This window comes from Poromitra crassiceps, assembly GCF_964638095.1.
Source record: "Poromitra crassiceps genome assembly, chromosome: 5".
Classification (NCBI taxonomy): Eukaryota; Metazoa; Chordata; class Actinopteri; order Beryciformes; family Melamphaidae; genus Poromitra; species Poromitra crassiceps.
The window spans coordinates 66,506,941-66,531,074 of NC_139642.1; the positions used below are offsets into that span (position 1 = coordinate 66,506,941).

The 24,134-nt window shown below is 45.4% G+C and overlaps 1 protein-coding gene across 1 annotated transcript in view; it reads left to right on the top strand.

Moving 5' to 3' along the window:
• lrrc75a (leucine rich repeat containing 75A) overlaps positions 1-24,134 on the top strand; it is a gene marked incomplete at its 5' end in the record, with an annotated part of 111,931 nt that overhangs the window by 67,079 nt on the left and 20,718 nt on the right. The window contains one exon of the mRNA XM_083637090.1: positions 19,658-19,770. Coding sequence (XP_083493216.1) covers positions 19,658-19,770 — 113 coding nt within the window. The remainder of the gene's footprint in view (positions 1-19,657; positions 19,771-24,134) is intronic.

Sequence of the window (24,134 nt, forward strand, 5' to 3'; positions counted from 1 at the left end):
GAGAGAGAGAGAGAGGGGAAGAGAGAGTGAGATGGCAGAGGAGAGCTCCGCGCAATTACGCACAGTAATATAACCGGCGCACTGAATAAGGCCTGGTTTTGAATAGCGCTAAGCGATAAATTAACGCCAGGGGGGAAGATAGCGTTAGGCCGGTATTTAAGGCAGAAACGCCCATTCTGGCCTATTCTGGCACTGCGCCATGCCTCTTCACCGTAAAGTGCATTTCAGGGCCTAAAACCATGATGCTATCTTCCCGAGGCAGGCGCAAGGTATGTTTTTTTGCGTTTAACGCCAGTTTTTGCGCCTAAGGCCAATGGGAAGATGGAGCCCAGGATGTCTGTATTGGTCCTATTTGTACATACAGACTAACAATATCAGCAGGCTAGCCTGGAGGAAAGGGATAGAGAGAGGGAGCAGACAGGAACATAAGAGGGAGGAATGGAGAGAGAAAGGAGGGAGGCAGAGAGGAGATCAAGGGCATCAGTCCTCTGGAGACCTCCACAGATTCATATGTGTGTTCTTTATCAATAATGTAGAGAGAGAGAGAGAGAGAGAGAGAGAGAGAGAGGAAAAAGAGCGGAAGAGAGAAAGTGAGACCGACAGTGAAAGAGAGAGAGGAGGACAGCAAGATGGAAAGAAATTGATCAAATGAGAGAGGGAGAGAGAGAGAGATCAGTACAATGAAATGTTCAAAATGCCACACACTTTACTTTACTTTATTGGTTTATTGTGACGGGACAATGCACATTAATGGACATGTTCAGAAATACAGAAGCCTCTATATACGAAAACATGTAAATATGCCGGAGTTAGCTAATGCTAATTTACATCCGTAGTCCCCAATAAATATCAAAACAATCACTCATTACATTCATTCAACGCACAAACTGATATACATGTAACGGGTCATCACAAGAGATACCACAACATTACAGACATCAAAATTACAGCAAAACACAGACAGGATGTACATGCAGCATGTCAGTGCTAAAAGAAGAATACTACACCTTACATTCGACAGGTTACATGATAACAATACATAAATACAATATGGAAGGCTACTCTACTCTCTCTTAAGTGCTACACTTAAGTGGTGAAGTGCCTAGTGCAGGAAGAGAAGAAAATTTGGAAGGCAGCTATTAAGCTAGTGTTCACAAAATTGGTTTGTTTTAAGCCAGTTTTTGAGCTGGCTTTTGAATGCTGCAAAAGTGGGGCTTTCCCTAATAGCCATAGGCAGTGTGTTCCAGCTAGTGCTGCCATTGATCGACCAGGTGTTTTTTGAGAACGTGGTTTTTCTAGCTTGGACTTCACAGTCCCCCCTAGCTGCTGCCCTTGTGCTCAAATTTCTATTCTTCCTTCTAATGAACTCCCCTAGAGGAGGAGGAGCCACGCCGTGTAAACATTTATAGATTAGACACGTGCTTTTAAATGTTCTAAAATTGTTAAAGCTAAGGAGCTGATGGCTTGATGGCACAGTAAACCTCTCTCTCTCATCGACCGTGCAGAGCTCTCTTTCATTTCAATTAATTTCAGTCGGTGAAGCTATATTGGCATGATAAGTCCCACTCCGACAGTCCTACAGTATACTACCAGAGAATCATCACAGCACACACAACACACAACACAACACCTCCTAAACAAGCACACAGTTCAACAGACAGAGCATCATCACAGCACACAACACCTCCTAAACAAGCACACAGTTCAACAGACCGGGGTTCAAAAGTACCGGCAGAAATGATCGTCCTAATTATTTTTGCTAGATAATGTGATCCAGATCACATTGTCAATGTATTTCCAACATGTCAGCTTTTCAGCAACTAAGAAAAGCAACCAGATTTGTCTGGACATCCATGCAGGGCTCGACATTAACGGCTGCCCGGTTGCCCCGGGCAACCAAAAAAAACATGGGGCAACCATTTCTTGGTCTTTGGTTGCCCCAGGGGCAACCACGATTTAACATGCAACAAAATATGTACAGCAGCAAACAGCAAAATATACACCAAATAAATGTTTTAATACTTGTTGTGAGTGACATATATGTGACATTTTATTGCTGTTACAATCGAAACGATGTTACTAATTACCAGTCGGAAGCTACGTGATGCATGCTGCACGTGCGGTATGTTTAACGAGTACTGACTCGGACAGGTGGGGCTGCTCGCACACAATCACAGCGGCTGCAAGACGCAAGAAGAACCGCGTCCGCCCGCAGCCCCGCACAGAAACAAAGGACGAGGAAATTGTCATTGAGGTGAAATACCCGTGCGTCTTTGAACGGGACGGAAAACGAATGCTATACTGCAAAGCATGTAGCCTTCAACAAGCGCGCTTTCCCCCGCATCGGCGAGTGTCCGCACGGAAAAGTGAGTCAAATCAGCAGACGCGCCCCTCCACAAGGCTGCTGTGCAGATGGCTTTCGCCTGGCCGTGCACACCCCGAATTGTGTAACTACGTGGACGCGGCTGGGCGGACAAAGTGGAGTTTTCAAGACTCCAGCTCACTTCCGCGAGCAGAAACCCACACAGTGTATAAACGCTCCACACGTTTCCTCGTCAAGATTCAGTCTCTCATTTCCGTGCGACAGTCCAAACTTCAAGCATAATTCCAGCATAACGCTATACTGCAAAGCATGTAGCCTACAACAAGCCTACAACATACACCTCGACCAGGACATCCTTCAAAAACGTTTTACCACCGCGTATATGTGCTGAGGAATGATTTGCATCCCTGGCCTGTCAGCCTCTCATACGGGGTGAGAGAGAGAGGGATTGCAGGGCCGCTTCTGGGCCTTTTGGGGCCCTATGCAACATCAGAGTGGGGGCCCCAAACCACTGTCATCATAGTATCCCTGAATGAACATGAGGAGGGCAGGCCCGGCGTTAGGGGCGGGCCTGACCGGGCCGGGCCCCCCCATTCAACAAACTGGCCCCCCCATTAAAAAAAAAAAATTTTTTTTTTTTTTTTTTTTTTTTTTTTGCTAAAAACGTTTTTCTGTTTTTCTGTTTTAAAGTTTAACATGGAATCTGGCTGTCATTAGGCATTGATTAACTCAATGCTATTGCTAACTGTTACTTTGAACATCCATTTGCAATGATTCTGGCTGGATATTAACTATTGTAAATTTGTCACAATGAATGCAATTTGTGCACAATGTGTAAAATTATACACTTAATATTAATTGTTTAGGCCTAATTATTTGTAAAGTCACAACACATTAGAGATGTGTGTAGTTCTTCACAGATTTAGCCTCTTAATTTTGCTCTCAAATGCACCAGGTTGACAAATTTTACTTTAAAATGTACAAAATCTTCTTCCGGGGGAGAATCCCCCCGGACCCCCCTTGGGTAGCTTGGCCCCCCCAAGCTAGGGGCAGGCCCCCTCTGTAACTTGGGTCTGGAGCTGGGCCTGGAGGAGGGTAGGCTACTTAATTATCAATAACGCTTTTAATTAATAAATTAAGCACAATATGAACAATAACTGTTAAAAAATATATGAAAATGAAAGTTCACAAATATTAGTTAAATCCTTTCAGTGCAAATGCATTATAAAAACAAAAAATAAGATTTGTTTAGAAAACGAAATGACACAAATTTATTATTATTATTATTATCATTATTACTACTACTACACCCGGTGCGCACACTGAATAGGCCTATTATACTATACTATAGACTATTATACTTACTTTTCTGTCACATCGTCATTATTAAGCCGGCTTATGACTGCATAGTATCTTAATTACTCAAAATATAAGGCGACTAAAATTGGGCAACCATATTTTTATTCGGGCAACCAAAAGCTCTTGCCAGGTTGCCCCTCCGGCAACCACTTTTAAAAGTTAACGTCGAGCCCTGCATCCATGCATCCAGAGCTTCTGAAAGGGTTTCAGAAGCTCAAGGGTTGTAGGATTTTCTCAATCCATAAAGGAACTAGCCTTGAGCAATATCGAAAATTTTATATAACAATGCTGTTATATGGGGGCAAACTAAATCAATAAAATATTGTGATATACGTTATCACACATCACAATTTAAAGCAGCTACGAGCAACTTTTTCGATTGTTATTAAACAGTATAAATTTAATATCAATGCATCACATCTTACCTCTAATAGTAGACGAGACCAACGCAGAGTAGTCTCGCTTGAACCCCGAGTGAATCGGCCAGTGTTAGTCTGTCTGTGGCCAGGGAAGATCAGGAAGTGAAATGAAACGGTTTGCAGCAGCCACTTCGGCCATAACCACAAAATAACTTCCAAAAAACCTGTTAGAATATAACGAGAGATGTTCGCGAGAGTATGCGTGGCGTTCACATTGTTTATGCTATGTTGCTAGGCAGCACGAACGGGGTAGGCAGGCAGCTGCGTTTCACTTCCGGGTTTCACTTCCGCGTTTCACTTCCGGGTTTAGCCGGTCCGGCGGTAAGGAGAGAGAGAGAGAGAGAGCCCCCTGTTGACGCGAGTTTAGACAGACACAGACTTAATAATCATCTAAGGGCGCAATCTCCGATTCACACGGCTTTGGTCTCAGCTACTATTATAGGTAAGATGTGATGCATCAATATTGTAATTATACTGTTTAATAACAATCGAAAAAGTTGCTCGTAGCTGCTTTAAGGGTGTATTCACACCTATCTCGTTTGGCGCAGTTGTTCCGAAACACAGAGCGTTTTCCCCCTTGGTGCGGTTCGTTTGGGGGGTGTGAACACAGCAATCGCACTCGGATGCGGGACAAAACAAGCGGACCGAGATCGCCAAGAAAGGGTGGTCTCGGTCCGCTTTAAACAAACTCTGGTGCGGTTCGTTTGTGGTGAGAACGTGATCCGACACAACTGCAGGAGGCATTTTTGGATAAACCAGCTGCCGTAGCAGCTGCGCTGTGCGTAATGACCTGAATAACGAGCATTTTTATCGTTTAAAAACAACATCTTCATTCAGATCCTGTTTTGGCGACTTGTGACTTGCATGGATAAACTTTGGGGGATTTTTGGATCATCACATCAGCAGTTTGAACTCAATCAACTTACCTCTGGTCTCCATTCAATAAATGAAAACAAGTCGTGGTAATCAGAGCCAGCCTTCTTTGTGATAAGATTGTCTGGTTCAATCAGACAATCAGACTGATTCCATGTCTTCCTCGAAATGTCCGTAGGCTATTATTAAATTATCTATTAATATTATATTCCTGACAGGACAGGTGTTCATATAGCCTATGTGTAGACTAATGCTCTGAAGTCTCCGTGATAGTAATAGCAGATCGAAGATGCGAGGGTCTTTGATCTTCTATCTCCAAATTCCAAAGAGCCTAAATAGGCTAAATAAATACATAGGCTTACATAGCCTACATAAATAAATAAATAAATAAATAACTTTCTCCCTCTCTCTCTCTCTCCCGATCCTTCCCTCTTTCTTTCTCTCTCTGTCTCTCTCTCCTCGCACGGGGCATGCCCGACGTAGCCTACAATGTAGGTCTAACAAAGCACATTCTTATAATCATATAGGAAAATCTCTGGGAATTTATTTTTTCCATCCCGAGAGGCTATTAGCCTACCGGAGTGTCTCCTTGCCAATCCAGCAGGCTTGGCAATATTATTTGGACCGTTTGATTTGTGGCTGTGTGAACACAAACAAACCAAGGCACAATTGCAACAATTGTATCAATTAAAGGCCGGCTTTACTGATTTTCAACCAGATTTGTATCATTACAATGTCAGTAGTATGATTAAATGGGCAGCCTTTACCTCCCCTCATCTCTTTTGTATGCACTCTGTATCATTCACATTTTTAGTACACCGCTCTGACACGTTTTACGTCACGACCGCGTCAGAGCGGTGTACCACACACTCTGAAGAGCTATACCTTAAAACTACAACTATTTTGTGTGTGTGCACTGTGCCGCCTCTAGGGGGCCTCCACACACCTCCAGGTCTGAAATCAACATTCAGTCAGCCATCTTTTCTGCGCCCGCATAGCCTGCAAGCTAACTTAGCTCACTTTAGCTCACATGCCTGAAGGAAATATCTCAGATGAAATTTAAGAGTTTGATATGGATGAAGACGATTTTGAAAGTGTGCTAATAAACTCTGACATTCAGGGCTACTTAACGCCATATGAGCCAGACTACAGTGCAGAGGAATTGCGCCGTATGGAAGGAGAGGCAGTTGAGCAGGCCACCGGAGACGAACCACAGCCCGGCGCCAAGGCTGCCCGTCCCGGGGACAAATCCTGCTTTGTGCCACTGCCGCAAATGTGCTCCGATGGATCGCTCTGCTACAGCGAGAGGCAAATTTCTTCTTGAAGAAGTCGCTGAATATGCCGAGGAACGAAAGGGATGTGTAATGTTTTGGACCATGGATCGTTGGGGTTTAGAAACTTTTGTGAGGAGACGGAAAATAAACTAGAAGAGCCAGCAGCATCGAGTGAGTACTGTAATAGCAGAATGTGTAATACATTACTATACTGTTTTGGTCTTATAGTGGCATCTGGGAATAAATTAAATAATTATGTGATTATGTTTTTCATAGCGATACAACGATACGTGTAACAATACGTTACTATACTGTTTTGGTGTCTGTGTAAAGTTAGTCCTGATAGCTAGTAGAGTATGATGATAACCAATCGTTTTTTGCATAATAATATTTAGCAGAACATTTGTATGTAAGTCAAACGTTACACTGAAAATTGTCTTGCCGTTCTAATACTGTTTTTTCTTTGTTTGTTTTTGTTTGTTTGCTGACAGTGTCTTGATGTCCTGATAGCCTATCGACATTTCCTCCAGTGGGGACTACAGTGCGAGAGAGGGAGGCATCGTCGTATTGTTTTGCCAGCGTGTTGTGCAGGCAATCCATGTACCCTTTGATTGATTGATTGATAACTTTATTGAAACAATAATAGCAGGTATGTACAAGACAAACACAACATCAACATATTGCTCAAAAGGAATAAAACACAATAAAGCCCGAGGGCTTGTTTCCATTGTGGTCCTTGTGTGTGGGACAAGACGAGTGAATCTGTATGCAGGTATGAGCGCGTGTGTGCACGGACAAGAACATACACAAACAGATGATAACATTTAACACTCAAATCAAAAATTCTAAAACCTTACGTGAATGGTAAAATTAGATACCTAATAAAAATGCATTAATCAATAAATAATAAGATAGAGACCAGCTCATATACTAAAAACAGGAACCTACCTAGGGATTTAAAAACCCCGCCTATTCAGGGGACATAAGAAAAGGAAAATAAAAGGTTTAGGACCATATTTGGGAGCCAACCATACATTTTTTCAATGCAAGCTTAAAAGAGAACCTGGAGTTAAGTGTCTTAATACTCTCAGGGAGTTTGTTCCATAAAATAGCTGCTGAGTAGGAAAAGGTGCATTTACCCTTTAGGGTTTTAAATTTGGGGGGAACAATGTTGGAGGTGCTTCCTCTTGTGGAGTAGCCATGTGCCTCACTGACTTTACAAAAGTAGTCAGCGAGGTAACGAGGAGCCTCCCGTTTAAAAATCCTAAAAACCATGCACAATTTGATTTGGGAAACCCTCTCCTCCACTCTGAGCCACCTGAGGCTATGGAAGTGGGAGGGGAGGAGATGGACTCTGGGATGAAGCTTCAGAATAACCCAAATTAATTTATTCTGGGAAGTCTGAAGCCTGTTTTTGAGTTTGATGGTGATTCCCGTGAACCAGGAGGAGCAAGCATAGTCAAAGTGACATTGAATCAGAGCATTTGCCAAGATTTCAAGGGCACTCTTGTCAATGAAAGAAGAAATTCTGGCTAGGAATTTGGTTCTTTGACTAACTTTGGAAATCACTTTTGAGGCCATGCTTTCTCCTGAAAGTTTGTTATCTAAAATGCAGCCAAGGTATGTAATCTCCTCCTTGGTGTTAACAACTACGTCACCAACCATGATTTTAAACTCGGGGGACTTTTTTAAATTAAAATTTGACCCAAATAAATTTTAATCCCTTCACCTGATAAACAATACCGTGGCTTCCAGCAAACAATCCATGGCATAGAGAACATTTTCGAAATCTTAGAATTAGCTAGACATACATTTTTAATTTTCTGTAGGCTACATCTCATTATTATATTTTGCATAGTGTTTATATATTGTCATGTATATTTGGTTATTTGCCACTATAATCAGTCATGCTGGTATGGGGTTGTACAAGCTCTAGCGAATAGGTTGATATTTACATTAGATGCAGTAGATTCTTTGAGGTCTTTGAGCAGTTATTGCTGGCATCTATTATTTCTGCACCTGCCTCAATACTACTGTGTTAACCAAAGAAACGTGAACTTTTTACTGTTGTAAAAACAAAGTATAAACACATGGGATGCAGAGCTGTTGATTTTCACACCAACCTATAACATGTCTTCATTTATGCCAGTAGAAATCACACATCAGTTTGTCATAGAAATCCTACTGCATTTTCTAAAACAGTATATGGTTCTCAAACTTTTCATGTCAAGGACCCCTAAACTGTGCCAATTTAGACCACTGACCCTCATTTGATAATATTATGTTCCAGAGCACCACATCTGATAAGATTTTTGCTTTAGATGTTTTATTACAGAAAGTGTATGAAACCCATGACCAAAATAGCCACATTCTGTCATTGTGTTTTATTGCAACCAGCCAACTCAGTCTTTTCCGACTCTGAGCTGTCTCCGTGGCTAGAAAAGAACGTTGATAGTCCTCTTTGAAATGACTAGGTTATTGCAAACTCGCAGGTCCAAGCTAATGGAGGCCTATGCTAATGCTAGCTTCCTAGCGTTAAGCTAGCCGTAGCGCTCATTCTTTTGGAAAAAAATGCGAAATAAGCGCTTTCCCCGTTTCCTCTGCTTCTCTCCTCTTCTTCGCCATGCACGCGCTAACTACCGTAAATTCCGGACTATAAGCCGCGGCTTTTTTCCCGTTTTTTGGCCCCTGCGGCTTATATAACGGTGCGTCTTATCTATGGATTTTTTCAGAAAAAAAAAAAAAAATACAAATAAAATCTCTCTTTTTTAGCACTCTTTCTAACTATAAATCCACTTCTGTTTTAATTTCCTCTCTTGCCCTCTTTTCACCACACCGCGGACACTGTGTGCACTGTAAAAATAAACAACGGTGGTGTTGTGTTATGTTGTTTTGTTGAAATGTTACGGTAATACGGTAAATGGGAGCTTCCTCAAACAGCCATTCTCTTTCCCGACAATCCCCTCTGTGCCTGACCACTTACATATGGTAATTACGGTAAGCAAACGGCCACTCGGCCATCAACTCCCTCCCCCGACTACCAGGAGAAAATCACAAACTTCGGCGAATTCACACAAAGGAAGATCAAGGAATATTCCATCGAACCGGAGCAGATCATAAATATGGATGAAGTGCCTTTGACGTTCGACCTGCCACTCACTCGGACTGTTAACAAGAAGCGCCCTGGAGGATTCTTTCACCAAAAAAAAGCTTTGCTCGTTCTCGACAGCATGAGAACGAGCAGTAGAAGCAACACTCTCACTTACCATGGGGAAGGTACGACGCAGCTTTCAAGTTGAAAGCAGTCAATCTCGCATTAAAAGAGGGAAACAGCAGCCGCGCGTAACCTGGGCATCGATGAGTCAATGGTGAGGCGTTGGACGGTGCAGCAGGAGGAACTGTCTCAGCACGGAATATTATAGGAGTGTGAAAACATCCACAATCACCAACGGGTTCCAAAACGCTGGACTGCTGCGGGATGAAGAGGATGACGACGCCACAGCTGGCGCTGAGGGCCGTCAGAGGCTTCAGAGGCTGTTCGATGCCGACAGTGACGAAGAGGAGTTCGTTGGTTTTGAGTGACAATGAAGGAGAGAGGAGAGTGGTTGACGAAGCCACCCTGAACCTGTTCGTTTCCGACACTGAAGATGAGGACTTTGGTGGTTTCAGTACGCAGGAAGAAGAGGAAGACGAGGATTAGTGACTTGACTTCTCTGGTTACAGGTTTGCTGCACATATAGCCTATTGTTGTGTGATTTTGTCTGGGGATTAGTGACCTGACTTTTGTTTTGTTTTGTTGAAATGTTAATAAATGGGAGCTTCCCCAAACAGCGATCTCTTTCCCGACATTCCTCTCTGTGCACGAACCCTTTCATATGGTAATTAAACATCAAAACACCCGCGGCTTATAGACCGGTGCGGCTTATAGAAGAAAAAAAATAGTCAATTTTGGTCCCGCGGCTTATAGACCGGTGCGTCTTATAGTCCGGAATTTACGGTACACATTTAACCCTTGCCATTATCGTTTGATGAACAAACAAAGTAAAGTTGAGGAATAGCAAGATTGCGTGAATAATGTTTTAGCCTGCAGGGCCTGCTTGCTTCTTCTTCTATTGTTTTATGGCGGTAGGCAAACAACTTTTTGTGCATTACCGCCACCTACTGGAGTTAGATGTCTTCATAGTGGAAGGGCCTGCCTGCGGGCTGGGCGCTAGAAGGCCACGAGCCCAGTGCATTGTGGGAAGTGGAGTGTTTCTGCCCCTTCGCACCCGCCCCTCCCCTCCCACCCCCACCCCACCCCACCCCACAGAGTGCATTTTCTTTTATTTCTCTGGCTAGCAACCATCAATTCAAAAAAATTCAATGGATTCCAACTCCATCGGTGCGTTACATTTAATAGATCTTCATATTCACCACGGAAAAGCCATCCTTTAAGTACCTGAATCGGAAACAAAGCAAATTACCTACAGGTGTGAATACACCCTAAATTTCTTCTACATTTTCCAGGCTTTTAATAGCCCAGAAAGTTGATCTTATACTACTCAATCGAAAGCAATTTGGTGTGATTTGCCCGTTCTTGCCATTTTCAGGGAAATGTGCTGATTGTGGAAAAGGAACCCCACTTGAAATAAAAAGACAGATTTGTTTCTACCACTGTCAAATGTTATAGCAGATTATAGGTTTATGGGTGTGAAAGTTTTATCATTAGATGATAGCATGGGAAATATCGCAATATTCAGTATTATCAGACCAAGCCTGAAAGCAAGCCTGTAACCCTTCAATTCAAGTTAAAACATGAAACTGAAAATGAAAGTTTCCACATGATCCACAAGAGTGATAGTCATCTTCAGCAGGTAGCTAGACATTTTGCAACCAAGAGAGATAATTCACCAGTTATATTAAGCTTTGATGATCCCTGTGGAGAAATTGTTATCGCAGCAGCAAATAAGAGGATACAGCAAAGAAAAATGTAAGGAGGAATAGAGTAAATGTGTAAGCAGCCTAATGAAAATGTCAATACTACAATAAGTGCTAAATATATATGAAACATAATTATATGAATTTACAACATATACTCTTCCTGTGTGCAAAATTACATCAGAACACAGTACTGAGACAGGAAAATATGAAAAATGGACAATATGAAAAGTGTTATTGAGCATTAGAATTCATGAGAAAATGTCAAATACATAATACATGAATTACAGCATATATGATGATGCATGTTTTTAGTGGTCTGCAATGTCAGATCACACAAGTACCATCTGCCCTTGGTCATCTGCAGGCAATTCAGAATGCTTCTGCAAGAGTGCTACTAGATCAAACAGACAGTCTCACATCACCTGATGACTCGTATCTCTTCACTGGCTACAGTTTAAAATGCTCACTCTTACTTATAGAACATTGCGCCATCAGGCAATCTACTTCACCCTCACTCTTCAGCTCCATCTCAATCTTCTGTCCGTCCCACGCACACGCCTAACGAGCCGTCCCACGCGTATACAAAAATGGGAGCTGGGACTCTGGGGCTCTGTCTATATATATATATATATATATATATATATATATATATATATATATATATATATATGCAACTTTGTTACTGAAATTGAAATAGGAAACAACAAAACCAAACATCTCCACTGTATGCTGCTGCTATCATGGCAGTCTGTTGGAGAATTGGCTGTGTGGCTGAATATTAGGAAAAGGAGCGATACAAACAGATGAGAAGGCTGACATGCTAGTCTTCTTTTCTGGCTCTGGCATGCTAGTCTTCTTGTCAGGCTCTGGCATGCTAGTCTTCTTTTCTGGCTCTGGCATGCTAGTCTTCTTGTCAGGCTCTGGCATGCTAGTCTTCTTGTCAGGCTCTGACATGCTAGTCTTCTTGTCGGGCTCTGACATGCTAGTCTTCTTGTCAGGCTCTGACATGCTAGTCTTCTTGTCAGGCTCTGGCATGCTAGTCTTCTTTTCTGGCTCTGGCATGCTAGTCTTCTTGTCAGGCTCTGGCATGCTAGTCTTCTTGTCAGCCTCTGACATGCTAGTCTTCTTGTCGGGCTCTGACATGCTAGTCTTCTTGTCAGGCTCTGACATGCTAGTCTTCTTGTCAGGCTCTGACATGCTAGTCTTCTTGTCAGGCTCTGACATGCTAGTCTTCTAGTCAGGCTCTGGCATGCTAGTCTTCTTGTCAGGCTCTGGCATGCTAGTCTTCTTGTTGGGCTCTGGCATGCTAGTCTTCTTGTCGGGCTCAATTATTTTCTCGCCTACTTTGACAACTATTACGACAAGTTCCTCTTGACCTCAGCTTGAAGTGTGCAGAAACACAGAGCATAACCATAGCAACTCACTCACTCTCTGCCTGCCTCATGAGAGAGAAGAGGGAGAGCCGCAGCAGCAAGTGTAGCCCCGCCCACTTTTGATTGATTGATATCTTTATTGATTCAATAAATACAAGATTGTGCATGGCAACACAATAAACAATACAAGAAAACTTGACCCAGTTGTGTTATCACTTCCTGTTCAAAACACCGTCTGTTTTACCTGGTCACTAGTACTGTACTGTCACAGGAAGTGTAAACACAATAATTAATTGATTGGATTTATATAGCGCCTTTCTAGACACTCAAAGCGCTTCAAATATCAGGGGAGGGAGAGGGAGGGAACTCAACTCATCCACCACCGATGTGTAGCACCCACCTGGGTGCTACACATCGGTAGTATATAGGAAGCAACCAAACATCAATAGGAAGTAACTGGCTGACCCCTCTGTTGGAACATAAAGTGAATAGGCTATTTCTTGCTTTCTGCTGTGGCGCTGTGCTGTCTGTCTTGCCTGCCCGTGCGCTGTCAGTCATGTTTTCTCATGTTATCGGTGATTGAGTTTTTCACGGTGTGAGAAAATGGTCTTGTGGCGTGTCGTTCCCCATAGAGACACTGCGGAGGGCTTCATCATTCAGAAACCACGCCCAAAACGGGGGAAAACAAACCCCCCACCCAATCCTGTCGTTCTCCTACATGGTCGTGTGTTGCACACAAAGATCGTATATACGGAACATGAACACTCCAACTTACTTCACTGACAGCTAGATCCACATTTTTCTTCTCGCCAATTCTCAATGGCTTCCTTGTTTTGCTCGGGAGTACAACACATTTTGAATTGCCGATTTTTTACATTTGTTGTCTGCGCAGCCCACCACACAACAGCTTTTAGCTATGTTTAATTCGAGGATGGTGTGTGGAAGTGAACGGAGAGCTTTCCCCCGTGATGGGCGTGGCCTATTTCATGCAGTGTCTGTATGTTCTGCGTCAGAGGGGCAGTCGGGATCAGACTTGTAGTGTTGTTGCCAAGACACGTCAGATCAGGAGAAAATTAACTTTCTTCAAGACCTGTCTCTGTCTCAGCAACACACCCTCGTGTCTCTGTCTCAGCAACACACCCTCATGTCTCTGTCTCAGCAACACACCCTCATGCCTCTGTCTCAGCAACACACCCTCATGTCTCTGTCTCAGCAACACACCCTCATGCCTCTGTCTCAGCAACACACCCTCATGCCTCTGTCTCAGCAACACACCCTCATGTCTCTGTCTCAGCAACACACCCTCATGTCTCTGTCTCAGCAACACACCCTCATGTCTCTGTCTCAGCAACACACCCTCATGCCTCTGTCTCAGCAACACACCCTCATGCCTCTGTCTTAGCAACACACCCTCATGTCTCTGTCTCAGCAACACACCCTCATGCCTCTGTCTCAGCAACACACCCTCATGTCTCTGTCTCAGCAACACACCCTCATGTCTCTGTCTCAGCAACACACCCTCGTGTCTCTGTCTCAGCAACACACCCTCATGTCTCTGTCTCAGCAACACACCCTCATGTCTCTGTCTCAGCAACACACCCTCATGCCTCTGTCTCAGCAACACACCCTCGTGTCTCTGTCTCAACAACACACCCTCATGTCTCTGTCTCAGCAACACACCCTCGTGTCTCTTTACTTTACTTTACTTTACTTTATTTCATTTAGCAGACGCTTTTATCCAAAGCGACTTACAAGTTACACAATTACAATTTATAAACATATCAGATAAGAACAAATTAAAGAGAGAAACATAGGTAAGAGTCAAATGTAAACATTAAGATAAGTTAAAAACAACAAATGAAGCAATGAAATGTGAAATGTGAAATGTAACAGTAGCATTAACCCTTAAGGAGGACCCAGGTGTCGTCCAAAGAGGTGGGTTTTCAGCCTCCGGCGGAAAATAGGAAGTGTTTCGGCCAGCACGACCGAAGGGGGAAGCTCATTCCACCATTGTGGAGCCAGAGAGGAGAACAGGCGGGAACGGGACAGACGACTACCAGGCGTCAGAAGTGGTGGAGGGGCGAGGCGAGCGGTGGAGGTGAAGGAGCGGAGGGAGCGGTGAGGTGTTTGGAAGGTGACGAGGGATTGTAAATAAAGGGGGGCTGATCGGTGGACTGCCCTGAAGGCCAAAACCAAGGTCTTGAACTTGATGCGTGCAAGGACAGGGAGCCAATGAAGTTGACGGAAAAGAGGGGTGACATGGGAGAATTTAGGGAGGTTGAAGACCAGACGGGCAGCAGAGTTTTGGATGAGTTGGAGGGGCTGGATGGCAGATGCGGGTAACCCCGCCAGGAGGACATTACAATAGTCCAGGCGGGGGAGGACAAGAGCCTGGACCAAGAGTTGTGTTGCCTCGGTGGTGAGGAACTTACGGATTTTTCTGATGTTATATAAAGAGAATCTACAGGAGCGGGCGATGGCTGTAATTGAGGGTGAGTTAGATAGCTGGTTGTCGATAAGTACACCAAGGTTTTTAACGAATTGAGAGGGAAGAACTGTGGTATTGTCGATGGTGATGGAGAGGTCAGTGAGGGGGCAGTTTTTTCCGGGGATGAAAAGTAATTCAGTTTTGCTGAGGTTCAGTTTGAGATGATGGTCTGTCATCCAGGAGAGGATGTCTTTGAGGCAAGCGGCAAGACGTGTTTCGATCTGTGTGTCGGAAGGGGGAAAAGAGAGAAAAAGCTGAGTGTCGTCAGCGTAGCAGTGATAAGAGAACCCGTGAGAAGAGATTACGTGACCCAGGGACCTAATATAGAGCAGAAAAAGAAGGGGACCGAGGACTGAACCCTGGGGGACACCCGTGTTCATAGTGCAAGATTTAGAAAGGGAACCCCGCCAAAGAACTTGAAATGTGCGATTGGAGAGATAAGAGGTGAACCAGGAGAGTGCAGCACCAGAAATACCCAGATCAGAAAGAGTGGAGAGAAGGATGTGGTGGTTTACAGTATCAAAGGCAGCAGATAGATCAAGGAGGACAAGAACAGAGGAGAGGGAAGCAGCTTGAGCAGAGTGAAGGGCATGTGTGACGGAGAGGAGGGCGGTCTCAGTGGAGTGGGCTGGTTTAAAGCCAGATTGAAGGGGATCCAGGAGGTTATTTTGAGAGAGATGGAGGGAGAGTTGTTCAGAAACTGTACGTTCAAGGGTTTTGGAAATAAATGAAAGGAGAGATACTGGACGGTAGTTTTGGACGGAGGAGTGGTCAAGGGAGGGTTTTTTGAGGAGAGGTTTGACTATGGCAGTTTTAAGAGGAGGAGGGACGGTGCCGGAGGACAGTGAGGAATTGATAAATGAAGTGAGGAAGGGGGATAGATCAGGGGAAATGGTTTGAAGAAGAGAAGAGGAGATGGGATCCAGGGGACAGGAGGTTGCACGATTAGATGAGAGAAGTTTAAGGATAGCATCGGAGGAAAGGGGTGAGAAAGAGGAAAGAGTTGTAGTGGGGGACGGGGAACCAGGGTAGAGATTGGAAGTGCTGTTGTTGGTTGCTGGGGGAGGGAATGAAGAACTGATGTCATGGATTTTTTTGATGAAGAAGGACATGAAGTCATCAGCAGAAAGGGAGGAGGGAGGAGGAGGGGCGGGAGGATTAAGGAGAGAGGAAAAAGTAGAGAAGAGTTTACTGGGGTTGGAGGCAGAGGACTGAATTTGGGAAATGAAAAAGGCAGACTTAGCGGAGGAGACAGTAGTGGTGAAGTTGGATAGAATGAGGTGATAGGCGGAGAGGTCAGAGGGGTTGTGAGACTTGATCCATTTTCTTTCGGCTGCCCGAACCTCTGTCCGGCGAGCTCGCAGAGCCTCGGACAGCCAAGGTGCAGGGGGACAGGGTCGAGCAGGTTTGGAGGTGAGTGGACAGAGGGAATCAAGAGCAGAGGAGAGAGATGAGAGGAGACTGGTGGCAGCATCGTCAGTGGAAAGAGAAGAGAAATGTTCAGCAGAAGGGAGGAGAGAGGACAGCAGAGGAGAGGGCAGAGGGTGAGAGGGTTTTTATATTGCGACGAGTGGTGATGATGTGAGTGGGGGGAGGGGGGAGTATAGGGAGGGGAATGGGAAGGGAGAAGGTTATGAAGTGGTGATCGGAGACAGGGAGGGGAGTGACTGTGAGGTTGGAAGAGGTGCAAGCACGGGTGAAAACGAGGTCGAGGAGGTTCCCCGCTTTGTGAGTGGGCGGAGAAGGAGAGAGGGAGAGGTCAAAAGAAGAGAGGAAGTTTAGAAAGAGAGGGGAGTGAACAGAGGCAGACGGGAGATTGAAGTCTCCCAGCAGGACGAGGGACGTGCCATCCGGAGGGAAGAGGGAGAGGAGTGAATCCAGCTCATCATAGAGAGCTCCAAGTGGACCGGGGGGACGATAAATGATGATAATGTTGAGTTTAACTGGGAAAGAAACAGAGACAGAGTGAAATTCAAAAGAGGATAGAGGAAGGTGAGGAAGAGGAGAAACCGTGAAAGACCATTTGGGTGAAATTAGGATACCAGTGCCACCACCACGGCCAGAGGCTCTGGGAGTGTGAGAGAAGGAAAAGGCATCAGAGAGGGCTGCGGGGGTTGAAGTGTTTTCAGGGATGATCCATGTTTCTGTAAGGGCGAGGAAGAGGAGTGACTGTGAAGTGGCGAGGGCTGTGATGAAGTCAGTTTTCTTAATAGCAGATTTGCAGTTCCAGAGACCAGCAGTGACAGAGAGAGGTGAAATGGAAGGTTGGGGGAATGAGTAATTGACTGGGTTTCTACTGAGAGAGTTGATGATTTTAGCATTGTGATTTATACGTGAAGAAGAGGGGTGATGAGGTCTATGATTAATGAGGATAGGGATATTGGAAATGCGGTTAACAGATTTGCAGAAAATTGTATTGCTAGAGGCTGTGTGAATAGTGGTAGATAAATGATCTGAAATAGAAGCTTCGGGAAGGATGGAGAGAAGTTCCACTCCCGGTCGATAGGGGGAGCTCAAGGGATGGGGAGATGTAATTGAAGGTGTACTAGTGGGCAAGAGAGGGAGCGAAGAAGAGCGGGGGGAGGGCAGGGACAGTAGTGGTCATCTGAGAGAAGCCGACAGGACAGAGTGGCGAATGTTAGCCGCAAGCATGTAAGAGCCTATAGAGTTTGGATGCAGACCATCATCAGAGAACAGGGAGGGGCGTTCCCAAAATAAGTTGAAGTTATGGATGAAGTTGATGTGAAGGCTATTGCACTTAGATTGAAGCCAGGTGTGCAGACTGAGAATGCGACTGAACCTCGCAGCAGAGCGGCCAAGCGTGGGGATCGGACCGGATATAAAGATGGACTTTCCACAACTGCTCAGTAGGGCAAAAAGACGGATAAAGTCAGACTGCGTGATGATGGATTTTTGGAGTGAAGTGTCGTTTGTACCGACATGAACAATGATTTTCTGAATGGACGACGGGAGTGAGGCCAGGAGAGCAGGAAGTTTATCGAGGAGAGTGGGGACGGTGGCTCCGGGGAAACAGTGGGTTATGGCATTTACAAAGCGGAATCGTTTAATAATAGAATCACCGACTATCAGAGTGGTGGGGGGGAAGAGGGGGGGCGGCGAGACTGACTGAGGGGGTTGTTGTGGAGGAGGGGTATTCGAGGGGGGGGCAGGAGGGTGCTCAGCGGCGGACTTTAGCGTTTGACTTTGGGATGAAGATTGGACTGCAGACCGAACCAGAGGAGGATTCGGACATGGGGTGAAATGAATGCGACCAGTGCGTTGTGGAGGGGTGTATAGTTTTGAATGGCTGATCGCAGAGGAGACAGAGGGAGGTGTAGGCAGGGGGGCGAGATGGCCGGGGAGAGGGGGGAATTGACGCATGTCGAGGACAGAGAATTTATTATTAGTGGGCATATGAAGGACACCAGAAGGAGGGGGGCGGGGGAGGAGTTTCCCACCGTGTCTGCCCCTACCTGCCGTAGTCCAGAGGTCCAATTGGACGGGGACGGGGGTCGAGGAAGCCTGGGCTCTCGGCTTAGCTCCTTGTAGATTCCAGGGGTCAGTGAAGCGGGCAGCAGCAGTGGGAGAGAGCGGGACAGTCTCATTCAGAGCTTCAGCGTATGATGTTTGAGCAGCAGCGGCGCCCATGAAGATCTCCGAGTCCGAGGAGTCCAGCAGGCCATCGGCAGGACGACAGCTGGAGACCAGAGAGTCCATGATTTTTTCCTCGTCTCTAAGTTGGTAAAGGACGGAGACCCTCTCTTGCAGCTCGGAGATTTTCAGGCACAGCTGAGGACAGCGATCGCAGGCGGATGAAGAGGCGGACGAAGAGGTAGGTGAAGGCATGATTTTATCTTCGTATGATGAGATGGATTTGTCGGGGGTGGAGATCTGGGAGGGAAGAAAAACAACTGTGGCCAGTACGGGAGTCGAGGTGGTGTAAATATTGTTGATGGCAGATCAGAATAGCGTAGCATCACAGGGCGAGACTTACACGCGAGGGCTACACAAACGTGTCTCTGTCTCAGCAACACACCCTCATGTCTCTGTCTCAGCAACACACCCTCATGTCTCTGTCTCAGCAACACACCCTCATGCCTCTGTCTCAGCAACACACCCTAGTGTCTCTGTCTCAGCAACACACCCTCATGTCTCTGTCTCAGCAACACACCCTCATGTCTCTGTCTCAGCAACACACCCTCATGTCTCTGTCTCAGCAACACACCCTCATGCCTCTGTCTCAGCAACACACCCTCATGTCTCTGTCTCAGCAACACACCCTCGTGTCTCTGTCTCAGCAACACAGATCTGCTGTCTGATCTTTTGGCAAAATAAGGCACACACATTAAAAATCCATCATAGGCTGTAATAACAGGAACAAGTTGTGTGTATTTTCCATCCATCCACATGATGTCCACACCACTTCCAAACGAGGTGGGGGGACGGGGGGAAAGGCGACGGCGCCCTCTTAGGAGACAGGAAGTGTATACCATTTCATACCATTGGCACAGTGTGTGGGCCATCTTGTTGGTGTATTGAGTATCTTTGGTTACGTCATCTGAACGTTCTCTGTAGTTTTGACTGTTTATTCACTCTCTCACTCTCTCTCTCTCCTCTGGTTCCATTAGGAGGGGGACTCTCTGGGGGCGATGGAGAAGGTCTGTCGCCAACTGACCTACCATCTCAGCCCCCACTCCCGCTGGAGGAGGCAGGGCCTGCTCAAGAGGAAGCCTCAAGCCTGGTGGGTGTGTGTGTGCACACGCGCGCGCGTGTTACTGCCATAGGCTAAATGTTTTTCAGCCTTTCTCTCTCCTGTGTGATTAGTGCAGCCGCGGGTGATGCCTCTGATGTCCTTCAAATGCAATATCATTCCCCCCACCACAAATATTCGTTATCAGCTTTGTAGATTTGTTTCTAAGAATGTATCTCCATTAAACCTGAAGTGGTTCATTCTGAAATTCATTAGAGAATTGTCAGTATCGATTTCCCCCCCGCAAAGCATTCTCATTTCCACCTTTCAATGCCCGCAGGCAGCTGCAACAATTTAGCCTATACTGAAAAGCAGACCAATTGATAGTAGGTGTGTGTGTGTGTGTGCAGGCGCAGACTGTATAATCGGGCACGTCGGGCAAATGCCCGGTGGCCTGGCCAGGCCTGGCCTGCAAAAAAAAAAAAAAAAAATTGTGTGCCCACACAGTCAGGCCACTCACTGAACAGCAGGCCAGGCGCCGCCTACTGGTTTACTAGTGGTTTTATTACTTTATTCAGGGTTAAAGTTGGTGCATCTCATTGTAAAATTGGACTCGGCCCAAATTGGGCTTCAAACGGCCCAAATCTGGCTTCAAACGACCCAAATCTGGCCGCCCTCCAGATGCCGGCACACGCGTCGCCCCATATCAGCCTGGCCTGCTTGGTATCTAATGCCCGGCCTGAATTATGATCCCAGTCCGCCCCTGTGTGTGTGTGTGTGTGTGTGTGTGAGCAAACTCTTTGATGCATGATTTTGAATCATAGGTCAAATTAGATTAACCAAAGTATTTAGTCAAAATGGAAGAATAGAATAGATTAGTTTACAGCAGCAGTCCGAGCTCTGGGAGCGGACCACCCCGCTTTCAGACAGACACAGTTCTAGCTCTGGCTCCGGCTCCGTGCTGGAGTCTCAGAACCTTGGAGCTTTCTGGCGAACCAGCCCGTGTTCACACCAGTTTAAGCGGAACCAAAGTGGGAGGACATTATTCGGTAGTCCTTCTTCAGTTTTTTAAGTTTATTAATTATTTAGTCTGGCGTTCGAGTGAACCCAGCCTTGGCCATCTCTTCCGCAAGTTCGGCATATGACTTGCACTTTCTTGTACTGCTTTCTAGCTTTTCTTGAGATTCGGTAGATGCCCAAATCGCCACTAAACATTTGGTTTCCTCAGCAGACCACTGCAAATTATTTTTCTTCATGTTGTCACTGCCTTCTTCTCCTTCCTGCTCGTTTTCACAGCCTAGAATGAGACACGCCCACTGATGATGTCACGGTTCCCAAGGGAAAAAACAACTATTTTTTGGTTCCGCTGAGAACCAACTTTTCAGGTTCCAAACCAATTATTTTTTCCGTCTGAACGCGCCGACCGGTTTAAATTTGGGTTCGGGAACCGGAACCGGCACGGAGCCCTGCCGGTGTGAAAGCCCTATGTGTGGCAACGGAGCTGTCAGAGGTGCTGAACAAGAAAGGGCGCGCACGGGCCGTCCCGTCGCTGTTTAAAATGCTATATGCGTTTTTCCCGCTACAGTAGGCCTAAGCAGCGGGAGAAAACAACCTAGAGAGCGGTGATAATCTATGTAATTTACAGTGTGATTTCCTGCACCTGTTTGGCGGCCTATATAAAATGTATGCTTTCAAACCTCGCTGCTAATTTTGATTTAACCACACTCCATCCAAGCAAGCGGCCCACCTGAGAGGAGAGAACCCGCTATTTGCTTTTAGCGCTTGTCTTAATGCTGGGTGTGCTCTATGCCAAACCAGGCATTTCCTTGCTAAATGCTTGCCTTCAGCCATCGTCAGCAGCGAGCAATTATTTGCGCTAAGAGCTTTGAAAAGCACCTCCTACACACTAAAACACCCCGCTGCGCTTGAGCGCACCATTATTCTCCTCACTGCCAGTGCAGTACCAGGTAATTCCTTTTCGCCACCCCCAAATTACGCATGCATGGCGCAAACTGTGTTAAAGGGAATGCGAGATGGGAATCTGATTGGTTTGATAGATGTTATGCCGAGGCATTGCCAGGCCACATCTGTGAATAATTCTGGTGGTTAAAGCCACCAAAATCCCGTTTGCGCTGACATTTTACGGCACGGAGGATAGCAGATGACAGCACAGCTCCAATTTGCGCCTGTGCCCAGCATTACCCCCGTGTAGTCTACGTTAAGGGAAAGAAAGACTGGACACAAAACGATCTAAAAAGGAGGGGAATGTTTAATGAACAAAAAAAGTGAAATTAATGAATGTCAAAAATTAAAAAAAATTAAACTAATTGGGTCTTGTCCCTCTCCCTCATCCATCCTGGATGGATGGATGAATTAATGAATGTGTGAGTGAAAGGGTCGTTTTACAATAGCTATTCATAATTGATTGTGGAAGGATATAGCACCTCGTGCATGAGAATGTCCATCTCCTGGTCAGTGAATCGTTGTGCTCTCATTCTGCTGGCCATGTCTTTCTCTCTCGTCTCTCTCTCTCTGCCCTGCTCCAGCGGTTAATGCTGGCTTTTAAAGGGGACGGGATAGGCGACTTTGATTGGTTTATTGATATGAGCCCAGCTGGCACATGGCCACACCTGTGAATAATTGTTGCTTTAAGCATGACCATTTACTGCTTTACCGCACAGGCATTTTGCGGTGCACAGAGAATAGCAGAGCACTTGCAGTGTTTTCCATAAGCGCCGGCTGCCAGCTAATTAGACGTTCATTAAACAATTACTTTTTGACCGTCAATTTTTGAGCGTCAATATCTGACCGTCACCCTTTTTCACTGTCACTTTAAATCTCTGGAGCCTGGAGACTAGCTGCATTGACAGCAGCAGAGCGGAGCAGAGCCCCCTCCTTTCTGTTTGTGTAACGTGTAATGACACCATGCAGTTACCTCTGATATGATGATACCATGCAGTTACCTCTGATATGATGACACCATGCAGTTACCTCTGATATGATGACACCATGCAGTTACCTCTGATATGATGATACCATGCAGTTACAGTACCTCTGATATGATGACACCATGCAGTTACCTCTGATATGATGACACCATGCAGTTACCTCTGATATGATGACACCATGCAGTTACCTCTGATATGATGACACCATGCAGTTACCTCTGATATGACACCATGCAGTTACCTCTGATATGATGATACCATGCAGTTACAGTACCTCTGATATGATGACACCATGCAGTTACCTCTGATATGATGATACCATGCAGTTACCTCTGATATGATGATACCATGCAGTTACCTCTGATATGATGATACATGCAGTTACCTCTGATATGATGATACCATGCAGTTACCTCTGATATGATGACACCATGCAGTTACCTCTGATATGATGATACCATGCAGTTACAGTACCTCTGATATGATGATACCATGCAGTTACATGTGATATGATGACACCATGCAGTTACCTCTGATATGATGACACCATGCAGTTACCTCTGATATGATGACACCATGCAGTTACCTCTGATATGATGATACCATGCAGTTACCTCTGATATGATGACACCATGCAGTTACAGTACCTCTGATATGATGATACCATGCAGTTACAGTACCTCTGATATGATGATACCATGCAGTTACCTCCGATATGATGATACCATGCAGTTACCTCTGATATGATGATACCATGCAGTTACCTCTGATATGATGACACCATGCAGTTACCTCTGATATGATGACACCATGCAGTTACCTCTGATATGATGATACCATGCAGTTACCTCTGATATGATGACACCATGCAGTTACCTCTGATATGATGACACCATGCAGTTACCTCTGATATAATCTCTCGAGACAGACTTTCGACTTGCAAATCTGCCGGCAGGCTCCGTCAAAAGGTGTGTAACATCGTTTGCACGCATGTTGCTCTTTAAATGAAGTGAACGTGACCGGTGTGTTGTCAACACTTACCATTTTCAGCATATAGCAAGTTGCTACTTGCTACTAGCAACAAGCTAGAGTTGTTATTGTTGTTTCATAGCGACGGACGGATTTGAGAGCGACACGCAGCGAGCGGAAAATAAATGCATTAATGTGCAGAGCCGGTCGGTTGGAGCCAATGGCAGAGCTTGCAGGGAGCGGAAAGGGATTTTCTTCCGCTGCCGACCGCGCCTCTTGAGTTTCTGTTGCACCACATTGAAACGGGGCTGCTCCCAGAGGTTAGAGATAAATATATATTTTTTTGTTTATCCGATGGGATATGATGATACCATGCAGTTACCTCTGATATGATGATACCATGCAGTTACCTCTGATATGATGACACCATGCAGTTACCTCTGATATGATGACACCATGCAGTTACCTCTGATATGATGACACCATGCAGTTACCTCT